The 12,702-nt window shown below is 40.1% G+C and overlaps 1 protein-coding gene across 2 annotated transcripts; it reads right to left on the reverse strand.

Moving 5' to 3' along the window:
• Nucleotides 1-585: 585 nt before the first annotated feature.
• fdft1 (farnesyl-diphosphate farnesyltransferase 1) lies at nucleotides 586-6,897 on the reverse strand. 2 transcript variants are annotated; one of them, XM_008397834.3, is made up of 8 exons: nucleotides 6,667-6,897; nucleotides 4,702-4,799; nucleotides 3,899-4,082; nucleotides 3,630-3,758; nucleotides 3,056-3,247; nucleotides 2,464-2,640; nucleotides 1,656-1,808; nucleotides 586-1,574 (listed from the first exon to the last, which is right to left on the reverse strand). In XM_008397834.3, exons 1-8 carry the CDS (start codon nucleotides 6,763-6,765, stop codon nucleotides 1,353-1,355), a joined length of 1,254 nt encoding a protein of 417 aa, XP_008396056.1. In that variant the 5' UTR covers nucleotides 6,766-6,897; the 3' UTR covers nucleotides 586-1,352. The 2 variants fall into 2 exon arrangements, with proteins under 2 accessions (XP_008396056.1, XP_008396055.1); XM_008397833.3 differs by lacking the exon at nucleotides 6,667-6,897 and having other exon boundaries at nucleotides 4,702-5,293.
• Nucleotides 6,898-12,702: the final 5,805 nt, after the last annotated feature.

Raw genomic sequence — 12,702 nt, forward strand, 5'->3', positions numbered from 1 at the left:
TCTTGCTGTGGTATCTGGTAATAAGTTTCAAATTGCTAAAAAAATGCAAGATTCTGCTTATCTGAAATTTCCACGCATTTTGGATTTTAAAGCATGAATAGCCCGTTTAAGATAATACTGCCTGATTTAAGCTCAGACTTTGACTAGGCTACTCCAACATCTTATTTTTTGTCCTTTTTGAGTCACTCAGATGTGCACACACAGATATACTAAAGGTCACTATCCTCCTACAGACCAACTCGTGTGCTTTAGCTTGAAGTCGCCCATTAGAAATTATCTTTCAGGTTCCACATGTCTCATAAGTCTATAAAAATGTTTGTAAGTCTTCAGATCATTCAGACATTTTTTGTTAGGAAATATGAGATAGGTCCTTGTGTTAAGCCACAGTTTAAACGTTGGGACTGTCTCAGGGAAACGTAAAATAGGAACAGTGAACTGAACTTAGGGAAAGGAGGTGTGCAGCGTCACTGTTGTTCATTTAGTAGCCGGAAAACACACAGGTGGGGAAACAGAGTAGTAGCTGTGAACATTATTGGTTCAAGTTTGCATAAATGTAACTACTCCATCCATAAAAATAAAAATTGCTACCAGATACATTATTTATTTGTAGGTTCATTTTAACAAGGCTCTCCATCTTTGACTCAAAACGAAACAGAAGTTGTAAGCTTACTCTGATTTCACACAGATTGCAGCCTTTAACTTATTTCTTCAAATATGTACAAATGAAAATGACACATTACATAGCAATGTTTGTAGCCCTCCTTTAGTTCTGTACAAAGTCACTCTTTGCTAGCCTTTCTACTCACCAAAGCTGTTAAGGACACTTTGCCAACAAATTCCTTTTGTTCAAAATATATTTCACTTTATTCCATTTTATTTTAGTTCATGACTGATAAAATTAGCAGAAAGACCTTTCCCACATGTTGTTGAAAACTGAATGAAACAGGAAATGTTCTAAATCGGTTAATAGAATATGTCCATGTGATCCAACAGTGCAAATTCTGGCGTACTTTCAAGTGTCTCTCAAAGTGAGGATTCAACAAGAACACAAAAAAGCTAAAGTTTCAGAAAACAAAAATCAGTGAAATTTCACAAAGGTTGATGGCTGTTCTCTAAGATCCTAAAATTGTCCTCTTGCGGCAAACACAAAATGGATGAGAACGTGTCAATACCGCAGAATTTTTTATAGATCAGGCTGCAAAAAGAATCCCAAAGTTCAACAAGTCTGTGGTTCTTCAACAGCTGGTGTGAGACTCCAATGTGGGAAGACAATCCTTAGGTTTCCCAAGGAAGAGAAGGACTAGATGTTCAGGAAAAGACGGAGGTTTTTTTTTTTCCAGTCAGGAAGAGAGTCACTGCATGTCCCCTGTGCCCTGCGCCTGGGCAGCTGTCGTACTGAGATACTGCCAGCTCAGCGCGGCCAGCAGCATGGCAGCCGACAGGTACACAGGAGACAGGTGGTGGTTCCTGGAGCTGAGGTCGGGTTGAGGAAGGGCCGATTTCTCCTGGATCACAGCCAGGATGTGCAGCGTTTTGTCCCGCGTCGGATCGGTGAGGGAGACCTTCTGTAAGATCTGCAAAAAGAGAGAGGAAGTTGGGTCAAGAGGTTCATGTGGCAGAAGCCGGCAGAGAAAAGACTGAGGGAACCTACAAACCTCTTGGCTGTACTGGGCGATGATGCTCTGCACTGCTCTCATGTTGGTGGCTTCCATCATGAGGGTGACAGCCTGTCCCTTTCTGATCTTCACCACACCCTGAAACACCATCGGGTTGTTGTAGCACGTTGAGAGGGTAGCTATTGCCATCACCTGGTTGACAGAGGAATTGCATCTTTTCAGTCGACAAAAATCAAAGTGCTTGCCTGAATTAACGTCCAAAAAGATTTTTTTTTTTTAATGCATGCCAGAAATCCATTTAACATACATATACATAAAAAAACAGTATGTATTTGGGTGTCTGATGTAGCTACTACTATGAAACCAATGACAAAAACATCAACAACTCTTGGTATTTGATTCTGGGATTTTCCAACAGCTAAAGTATCCATAATCTTACATGGGCAGATGTAATTAAACACTGTTCCAGAAAAGAAGGCTGCAAATTATTTAAAAATGAATATTTCTTATAAAGAAGAGACTTCTGGTTTTATAACGATTTCCAGGCGTTGTAGAAATCAGCATAAAGTGTCAGTCCCAGTGAACTCCCCACTACGTCGACATTGGAACTACTTTATATTGCAGTAGCCATATTACTATAAACCGGTAATAGTGCTTACTACTGGTTTTAATGTACACCAATTATTTTGAAAGTTCAATTCCAAATCTACAGACAAGTTGTCGTCGTCAAACCTTTCCTTTAGTTTAAAGTAACTTTACTGAGACTGTATGCTGCACAGTGAGTGAAACATCTGGACATGAAGCGAAACCACCACATCATTTGAGTAGCAGACCAAATGGTCTTTACTTGTGGAATGGCGCAGAAATTGAAGACGCTTTGGTTGCGCAGCCGAGACAGGTAGGAGATGACGTCGGGGACGTGACGCAGAGCGTCGGTGACCAGCAGGTTGAGGCAGGACAGAGCCGACTCCAGCTTCTCGGGCTGGGCTAGATCCTCCAGACGGCTCGCAAACTGGCTCCACGCCTGCACGGCGACACAAAAGAGATGTCATTTACAGCATTTCCTGCAGTCAACGTGTCCCTTGGTAAGAACTGCAGCTCAGGGTAGGAGCATCTGGAATGAAGCCATATCAAGTCCTGTTTGCAGCTTGTTACAAGCCACGTATGAAAAACACCAAAATATGTAGAACGTGGTGCTCTGATCAGATGATTGACTTTTTTTTTTTTTTTTTTTTACCTACATGCAAACTGCAAAGTGTAACAGTGGGCAAAAATGAATCGTCTATATGTCTAATGATACTAATAAACACTTTATTTCAATTCAGTGGGCATCTTTTGTAAATAACTCACATTCCTGAAGCCAATAAAACTGCCACAACTGCAACGCCAACAAGCTCAATCTAACTTGACGTTTTTGTTGCTGTTGTTGTCGTTGATACCTCTTTTGGCCAGAAGGCCCGTCCCTCCTGAGTATCTTCCAGATAGTCTCGGATGATGTTGGTTTTCTGCAGGAACAGGCCCATTGAGTTTGCCAGCTCCGTGTCCCGTCCCACCTCCGGATCCTCCAGCTGGGAGGCAGAGAAGAGCCGCGACAGACCGATGCCGACGAGACCGGCAACGTAGTGGCAGTACTGCACGGATCAAAAGCACACACAACGAGGCTGTTATCGTTACGGCGAGGTACTAATACCGTTGTGGCTGATGGGTCACCTTACGTTGCCCCTGGATTAGTCATTAGTTCTCAACTTATTACACATTTACAATTATAGTGACAAACACTTGCTAAATCTATTGTAACTTTTTTCCTAGAATGGAAAAAAAAAAAACTGTGTGTGGAATTCAAAACATGCTAGATTAAAGATAAGGCAGTGATCAGATGCCAGCACAAACAGTCTATTGCAATCATTAGGCAGAACCTTTATAATAAAATCAAACATGCGTAGGAACCCATTCAAAGTCATTTATTTTGCCGTTTTGCTTCCAACATGACTGTGACACACGGATAACACTTACCAGGTCCCACTCCTTCATGCATCCCACCTTCTTCTCCAGAAATTCAGCCATCCCGACTCCCATCCGGTGGCAGATATCGCAGATGACGTCTCTGTATTCCTGAGCGAGGTTTCTAAATTCCAGTGATATCTGGGTTCAAACAATCCAGGACAGTCACAGTTACTCTTAAAGAACTGCTCTAATGTAAATGTACATAAACTCTCTTATGTAGGAAAGCCTTCTGCAGAGGTTTTAATGGCTTCCATTGCGCATGTATGGGTGCCGCTGACCGTAGGGAAATCCTCCAGAACTTGACGGTCCTTTTCATGGCTCTCAGTGAAGCACCACTCCTCCTGGTACAGGTAGGTGTGGAAATTGTTAAGCATGGGCACCTTCTTCTCCAGAGGGATGGTCATGTCGTCCTCAACTGTGTCCAGTGCACGAAGCACCAGGTAGAAGATGCAAACCGCATGTCTGGATCAAAATAAATAAATTAATAATAATAATAATAATAAAAAAACTTGCAAGGTTACAACTACCAAGTTTAATGTGTTTTATTGGAATTTTATTTGACAGGCCAAAACAATCTGTTAGTTTTAACAGGAAATAAACAGACCATTTAGATATTTTCCCTTTCATATTTACATAATTTTCAAACAATTTAAATAAATGATTAAACCAGTCCTTGAGAAAGGTATATTGGGTAATCGTGAACTGACGGTTTGCTGCAGCCAAATAGGATTTTACAAAGCAATGTGCAAAGTACACTCTAATGACTGTCATTTAGGATAGCAAATAACTGAAGAAGTTATTGATTTATTGGGGCTGTTGACTGTTTTATAAAAGTTAAACTGATGCAGCGTGTCCCTCAGGAGGAGACCATTGCTTTTGCAGACAGACGAAGGAGCTGCAGATGTCTCCACATGCCTGAAGTTTTATAGTGCAGGACTCAATAATACCTGAAATACACGCAAATCTACCTTCTCGTTTCTTTATGTTTTTCCAAGGGAAGATCCAAGCAGCAGCCATCGTGCTATGGAACATTTTGCAGACACGCCTCTCCTCACCTGCAGCCAGCTGAGCTCTGACTCACCTCAGCTCTCCGTCCAGCGCCTGAATCACGGCCGCAAAGCTCCTGCTGGTCTGATTCAGATATACGTAGCAGGTCCGCAGGCTGTCGCTCATGGACTCCTGGCAGGAGAGACAAAGAAAGGCTGTTTGTCGGTAGAAACCCGCGGCTCTGAGGGCGCTACTGGGTCTGGTGGCCTCCTGCAGGCCCCTCTCCCCGCGCCTCCTCCAGCCCTGCAGGACGGACCGCGGGGGAGCGGAGCCGCAGCCTCGCGGCGCCACCGAGAGAGAGCGCTTCAACACGGACAGAGAGGCCGGACATTTGCAGCAGGCTCCGGCCATGCGAAAACCCTGACGGGAAGAGCCCGAGCCTGCAGTTAGGAGACGACACGGTCCATGTGGAGGCCACGCTGCTTGGGGGAGTTTCAAACTCCGAGTCCATGTAGAGGACAAGCGAGCGGAGAGAGGGGTCGAAGCGCGTTGTAAAATCTCTTGGAGGGCGTGAGGTCGCTCCGCAGGTCTACAAGCAAAGCTTATCGCTGCATTAGCAGAGCGGACGTGGCGCAGAGCGTTTGTAGATCTGTTGTTATGATCAGACACACTTCCCCACCCCCCCTCTACCCAAAACACGAGCAGCTGCAACGTTGTTTCCTAATCCAACTTGAGGAAATATTACCGTTTAGATCAGTTTAGATCTAACGCTCGTCATGAAGATATGCACTGCTGCAGGGTGTTTTTTTTTTTTTTTTTTTTTTTTTTAAATCGAGTTTTAATACAAATATAGGCTTAAAATAAACCTTGTCCAACCAACTGGTATTTCCGCAAATAAAATGTGGGAAAGCGGTGCTTAGTTTTAGCGTTCTCGTCATCATGACTGACAGAACGTGTGCATTGTTACAGTCTACACAATGCACTGCAAAACGAGTGTTTGCTTCTGCGAAATGAATTCTGGCAAACAGACCGAAAAGCAGAACTAAGAGGTTCCTCCCAGTGCTTTGCTGACACCTCGTGGAAGACCGTGGGAACTACACCCGTTTGTATTTTCTTGAAAAGCAGTGCAGTACATAAGGTTTAACAGGCTCAAATGAAACACAGGGCACTAAGAAAAAGTTCTGTTGTTGTATTTTCAGGTGCAACTCCAGAAATTCTTTGAGGGTTTTAAGAAGAGTTGTGATGGAGAGTTTCATTTACCTTGAGCCTGTGAAAGCATTTTCCATGATGGCCTAAAACAAACTGTCACCCTTCCAAACAAACAAGTTTATGCTATGCTAAATGTCAACCAAAGTTCCTAATATTTTCAAGGCGTTAATAGTGGAATACAGTGACTCACCTTTCAGTGATCACTTCTCTACATCCATCTTTGATATTGTTAATAAAGGGAGCCAGAGTGGCTTTTTGCTCTAGCTTGAAATAAAGGCCACCCAATCAATGCTATCCCTTTAGAGTGGGTTAAGATTAATTCGGATCACTACGTCTGCCAGGATACATTTAGAAGGATGCAGCACCCTTTGGAGCAACAGCCTCCGCATTGCAGTGACATCTATGATGCGCTGAGATGTCGGCAACAAAAAATCCGAGTCTGTTTCAAGACATTTTTGCAGCCTGTTGTTTTTTTTTGTTTTTGTTTTTTCCAGGTCACATTGGTGTTTAAACTGTGGGATTATCATCTCCCCTTAGTGGTGAACCCTCCAAGCTCATTATGCAATTTAAATCCTACGTCAGTGGTCACCTCTGCCTGGTCAGAGCACAGATCTAATTTGACAAAGTCCTATTAGTTGCTTGCTTCCACTCTCGTCAGCGCAATTAATTGCACTGCAAAGTAGCAGGCCTACATTCTAACAGGCCTGTCTGTTCATTTTATTATGATTTGCATATTTCTTGTAGCTGTTCTGAAAAGCAGAACATGACGTGCTGCATAATCCTGATAAATCCAGCCTCTCTATAGTGCAGCGTCTGCCTCAGAGCTTGTTGCGGAACGTATTTTACTCACATAATCCAACTTTGGCATGACAGCTCTGCATCCTCCCATCTTAAACTTAAACAGGTTAAATATCTCCTCCGGATGTCCCAGTGATTTCAGGATGTCCATGTTGCCTCAGGTTGTCCCGGTCTCACTCTGGCAGACTGGTGTGCAGTACCGAACAGATGCTCTCCATCGGCTATTTCCTCGCTGAGATGCAGCTGTCCAAAGACCACCATTAAGCGAATGATGTTTTCTGTCTCAAGCGCGTCATATGGACTGACGCTAACGATTGGCTGACTCGTCATGGGTTTACAGCGAAAGGTCCAATAAGCGACCAGAGTGTCTGGCGTGATGCCCCGCCCCAATAAAGTGTCATCTGAGCGCACTTTTTGATTGGCCCGTTGATCATCCGAAAGAAAAACCATACCTGCGCAATAATACTTAACGGATGTTTGCCTGTATGGCAGGCCATTAAAACATTATATGTTTATACCACACTGTCTATACCACACTGTCTGTGGTATAGACAGTGTGGTATACTAACACTATCAACATTATTTATTTATTTATTTATTTATTTATTTATTTATTTATTTATTTAGTGTGTTCCTTGCTGCATAGTCAAAAAGCATTGAGTCTGAATCCCTTCAGTGTCCTATTTTCTATAAAAAAGCAGAGGTCAGGGATATATCAGCTGTTGACTTCGCTGAATTAATGGAAACGTGTTTGGTTTGGGAAACTCTTTTATTAACTAATGAATTAATTCATAGAATTAGGACCTGCCGACAAAGAATTTTTGCAGGAAGTTATTGTTCGCCAATTTAATGTGTCTAAAGAAAACACTAAAAGTTGTCAGAGGTCATTTTTCATTTTAAAATGCTATGTTGAGCTTATATTACAGATTATTATTATAAAAAACGTTAAACACACACCAGCTACTTCATAAGTGTTACTGCTTACAATAATTTAGGAATCCACATGTGGTGAAGAGAGACAACTTGCTGTGTGGCATCAGAATGTGGGGGGAAAAAATGGCGAAAGAGCCAATTTGTGAAATTGGGTGTTTCCCAAATTCATTCGTCTGAGTGTTTATTTTCAGGTGCCTCTGGGGTTTACAGAAAACGGTCTACAAGAGAGAAAATATGCAATGAGCAGCAGTTGTTTGGAACAATAAATCAGAGAGAGGTCAGATGAGAATGAACTATCCATTGAGGGACAGTAACTTTAACATTACATACACCTTTCTGAACAGGCGAGGGCGCACTTTCTCTGTTTATAATTAGACATTAAAGCGACTTGAAACCATTCCTCCCTCCCTGGCACCTCCAGAACCGTGCCCCCATGGGCACCCATCTGGGCCCGAGCCCGGGCCGGGGGGGCAGCCGCCCCCCCAACTCCCCTATAGCTCCGTGCCTGCTATATGTGTATTACTTACCAACGCTGAATACACAACTCATCAAACCCTGAAGCAGATGGGCTACAGCAGCAGAAGACCACACCAGGTGCCACTCCTGTTAGGTAAGAACAGGAAACTGAAAGGACAATTTACACAAGCTCATCAACGTTAGGTGACAAAGTGAGAAGAAACTTTTGGGGTTTGATGGGTATCAATTGCAGATGATATGGTCAGATTTGGCATCTACATAAGAATATAAATCTATCTAGCAAGGAGTTTGTAGGAAAATTAGCTCTGCTATAGAGCAGACACTGCTCTATACCTATAACATTATTATAGGTTAATAATGTAGCAACAATCAGATGTTTTGGGCAACTTTTTGACTCAGTGCAACAAAAAACCTAACAGAGTGTGTCTAATTGAGTGACTGGTGAATATTTATTTATTGTAGAAGTCCTGTCTTGCTATTATGTGATAAATTAGCTTGCCCGGTCATTTATGCTAATTGTTATTTCAAAAGTGTCCCCACACACTAATAAACCGTGAAATGAAGAGAAAAAGTCAACCAAATTTAAACATGAATAAATACATTATTTACTTTTACAACTTTGACATGAAGGGGTGAAAAAATAATATTCTACTTTCTAAATAAATGCTAATATTCAACTGCTAGATGAGGCTTCAGGTAGTGTCTTGTCTCTAACTGTGGATTACAGCTTGTTGACACTGAGATAAGCTGAGCTCCCTGATTATCACGTAGCACATAAACAAGCCACTGGATTACAGACAGCTCTGATGTCCAAACATGTAGGGCACAGACATTCGAAATCAATTTTTTTTTTGCTTCCCATCTTGTTTGACTTCCTCCTTTACAGGCTCTCTTACACAACGCCTGCATAAACCAGCACAAACACAGAGTAGGTATACAACGTTGCAGAATTGTACGTGAAAATATTAAACACGCAACCATAAGAGAAAGGACAAGAATTGTTATCTTTAAACACAGTTTGACCTACATTTCAAACATGAATCAATAAATTAAATGAGTGGGTTAAAAAAAAAAATCCTAATGCACATACACACATGCTGGTACATGTAGATATTTTTCTATTACAATAAGGCCACATCCTGCAGACTACGGTTATTCGGAAAAATGCTGGCTGCATTACTTTCAGACGTCTCAATTCCACAGCATGTCACTCAGCACCTTACTAGGGGTTGTGATGATAATCACACCAATTCAGGAGCTTATGTTTCTGTATTGGAGAAATTGGTTTTCTTGATAATCAAGGATGATTAGTTCAGCGAAAATTCAACAAGCCCAAACCTGCCTAATCAGAGAAAGAGCTCTAGAAATCTACCAATAGAGGTGCGTGACAAGTTGCCACTTATTTAATGGTACACTTTGCAAGCACCTGTTAACTTCCGTTTTCCTTCAAAACTGCCTTAGTTTTTTTTTGGTATTATTTCATCAAAATGTCATAAATATTGCTCCATGTTTTATTCTGTATTGAGTTCCATAAGTGCCAAAAATAAGTTTATGTCTGTAAGAAGTGTTTATAGGTGACACTTTCAATGCATCATGTAAGAGCATATGTAAAGAGTATGTGTATTGTGTCTATTTACTGCATTGTGTTTATGTACCACACTCAATGTGGTATTCTGACCTACAGCAATTCAAAATAAAGACTCATGCTCTAGACATTTTATGTTTTCCATGTCAGGGTTTAAGTTCAAGATCAATAAACATCCTTCTAAGCAAAATAATTATTGTATGTATTATTGTATGTATGCAGAACACTTGTGAATGCTTCAAATTTATCTTTATACGTCTCAGTTTCAGTTTGAGTGTGATATTTATAACAAATGGGAGCTCATTCAGTTAGTCTGCTGCATGGAAACAATGCTTTGTTCATATTAAAGGATCAAAAATGTGTCAAGAACATATCCCCCACACTGTGGTGGGTCTTATGTCGGTAAAATAGCTATTAAATACTTCAAAGTGGTTTTTTTTGTTGTTGTTTAAATGTTATTAATGGGGCCTTTCATTTGGCGCAAAAATTCCCAACAGATAAGTAATCCACTCATGCAAAGAATTCAAATAAAATCATTCTACCCCTGAAGGTATGGATTTGGTTGCAAATAATTAAACAAGGTAATTGTCAACTATTTCCACTCTTGACCTAAGTACCCTAGCACATCTTGTTGTTTTGTCTTATAAAATTAAAATTAAATATTTTTAAAATGTTATAAGTAACAGTGGTTTTATTGTAGTAACATGTTTATTTATGTTTACCTTTAAACTAATATAGTTTACCTTTAAACTATAAGAAAAAAACTACTCAATGCTGTGTCAAAGCTGGAGAAAATACTACAAATATCTTGAAATCACTTTTTGTTTAAAGAACAAGGAAGAAATAATAATATAAAAAACCTCCCAGTCAGGTCTAATGAATTACCACTTAACACTGAAACATATTACAGATGCTATTACCAAAGCTAAAGACAATCTGTTACATAATCGTTATAATTAAGTAGCTTTCTAGATAACTGCAACATAAATTGTGAAATTGCTGGTTCCAAGTCATTTTTGCCACATCTAGATGTGTAAATGCACAGACTTAATTGGTGGATTTTTTACATTTGTGTTAACAAGCATTTGAACAGGCATACTTAATAAAGTCTTTGCACAAAAAGAAATGACAGTAGGCAGCAGCTGTCTGTTTCTGAAGTTGAGTGCAGGCTTAGACATATTCCTAAAATGAAAATTACACCTTTGTTCCCACAGAGTCTCTGGTTACCTGCATACCTTTAACTTTAGATTTCAGATGAAGAAATTCTGAGTGAGAAGTATTTGTGAGTAAAACCTTGTACTTCACTCACATTATTTGCATTGTGGGGAAAAAAATGACAATAAAAAGAAAGAAATTAAAATCAAAATAATCATATAACTGGGGTCCTTCTTGCCTATTTAATCTACACGCTACAAATTCATAGAAACCTACTGCCAATTCTATGCTGAGAGGTGCATTGCAAATTACCTCACATTAGAGCAATGAAGTTAAATTTGGTTTATTAGCACTAATCACCAAAAGAATGGTTGCTTATGAAAGGAAGGCGATGTAACTGAATCGAATCTTTGACAATGCAGCAATCCTTCTTCTTGAGCAAAGAAGTGACAAAGCACGTAGCCAAGAATGCTTTCTAGTTTAAGATAAATAGAGACTACAAAGTCAAATATTCCGAACAGGAAAGACATGTAGAAAAACACAGAAGCATTGACCCAGAAGGAATTTCATAAGGATAAATCGCTTCTCACCTCAGGCCGTTCATAACTCAACAAACGAAGATGCCAACACCCAACACAGCTGTTGGCTTTCATAAATCAAGTCAGCATTCAGGGTTGAGACGACGTGGGGCAGTGACGCCAGACCTTTGCATGAATCTTTGACAATGCAGCAAAGATTCATTTTTGTCCTTGCAAAAAGTTGCAAGGACAACTTTTTGCAAGAAAAAGTTGTCCTTGCAACTTTTTCTTGCAAAGGACAAAAAAAAAAAAGATTTAAAACATCTGGGAACAGCAACTTTAACACATAATTTGCCAGGTTAATATCAACATGCCAGTCTTTTCATTTTTCTTACATATTAATCTTTCAGCATTAACAATAGGAAAGAGGCTGATAGCTCCCCTTCTGATAACTTTAGTCAATATTTCTGAATCTGTTTTATGCTTTTTAAATACTATGAAAACTGTACATCATCACTACGTTATCTTTTGACCCAAACAGGTTTAGGTCAGCTGGTGTAATGAAATAAAACACAAGATCATTCAGCCAATCACCTTTTTAACAGAAAGAACGTTGCAGCAGGACTTATACGTTTGTCCTGCAGCATAATTATACAAGAAGTGTCAGCAGCACTGAGAAAGTAATTAAGCTGTCTTTCAAGCCTTTTGCTGAGGGAGATCAATCGTGTCTTTTTATTTTATTACTTGTGTCTAATGAAAACAAAATGAAATTCAGTTTTCAACACCTCTATAAAACACAGTACGTTTTTTTCCTTCTTTTTTTTCATAACACATAAACTTGCAGCCAGATCTTGTCTAACATGTTTCTCAGCATATTTTTGTTTATACAGCAGAACCTCTTTGTACAGTTCAGTCTGTACATGTTTCCCCATTTTAATGAGATGAGATAAAATTTCAAAGAGAACAAAAAGAAAAAAAAAAACAACAGGCAAATGGAAAGTAAATAAGTGTTAACTATAGCCTACTGTCTTCGGCACCTTTTGTTTCGGTTTTGCCGTACCGCCCCTGCTCCCCTGAGGAGTTATATATATATATATATATATATATATATATATATATATATATATATATATATATATATATATATATATATATATATATATATTAGAGGTGTGCCGATCAGTCGGTCACCGATCATAATCGGGCCGATTTTTGTGAAAAAGTGCATGATCGGTGATCGGCAATCATTGGCTCTTGTTGCCGATACCGATCACCTGCATCTCATTTGGCAGCCTGCCTGTGCAGCTGGTCTCCTCTTTCCTTCACACTGTGCAAACGCGCAGCAGCAAATCCTAAGCGATGTGGAACTATAACGCATTGAGTGAATGGGGAAGTTTGCGTGTTGCGGCGGAAAATTGAA

The sequence above is a fragment of the Poecilia reticulata genome, chromosome 21 (genome assembly GCF_904066995.2).
Source record: "Poecilia reticulata chromosome 21, P_reticulata-male-v2, whole genome shotgun sequence".
Lineage (NCBI taxonomy): Eukaryota > Metazoa > Chordata > Actinopteri > Cyprinodontiformes > Poeciliidae > Poecilia > Poecilia reticulata.

What these genes read in the sequence shown, in the direction of transcription:
- fdft1 (XM_008397833.3), bottom strand. Translation starts at nt 5,018, where the DNA reads ATGGCCGGAGCCTGCTGCAAATGTCCGGCCTCTCTGTCCGTGTTGAAG. An exon ending in GCATGAAGGAGTGGGACCTG is followed by an intron (nt 3,248 to 3,629) that starts GTAAGTGTTATC and finishes TGATCCGTGCAG; the next exon opens with TACTGCCACTACGTTGCCGG. An exon ending in TCGCCCAGTACAGCCAAGAG is followed by an intron (nt 1,575 to 1,655) that starts GTTTGTAGGTTC and finishes CTCTTTTTGCAG; the next exon opens with ATCTTACAGAAGGTCTCCCT.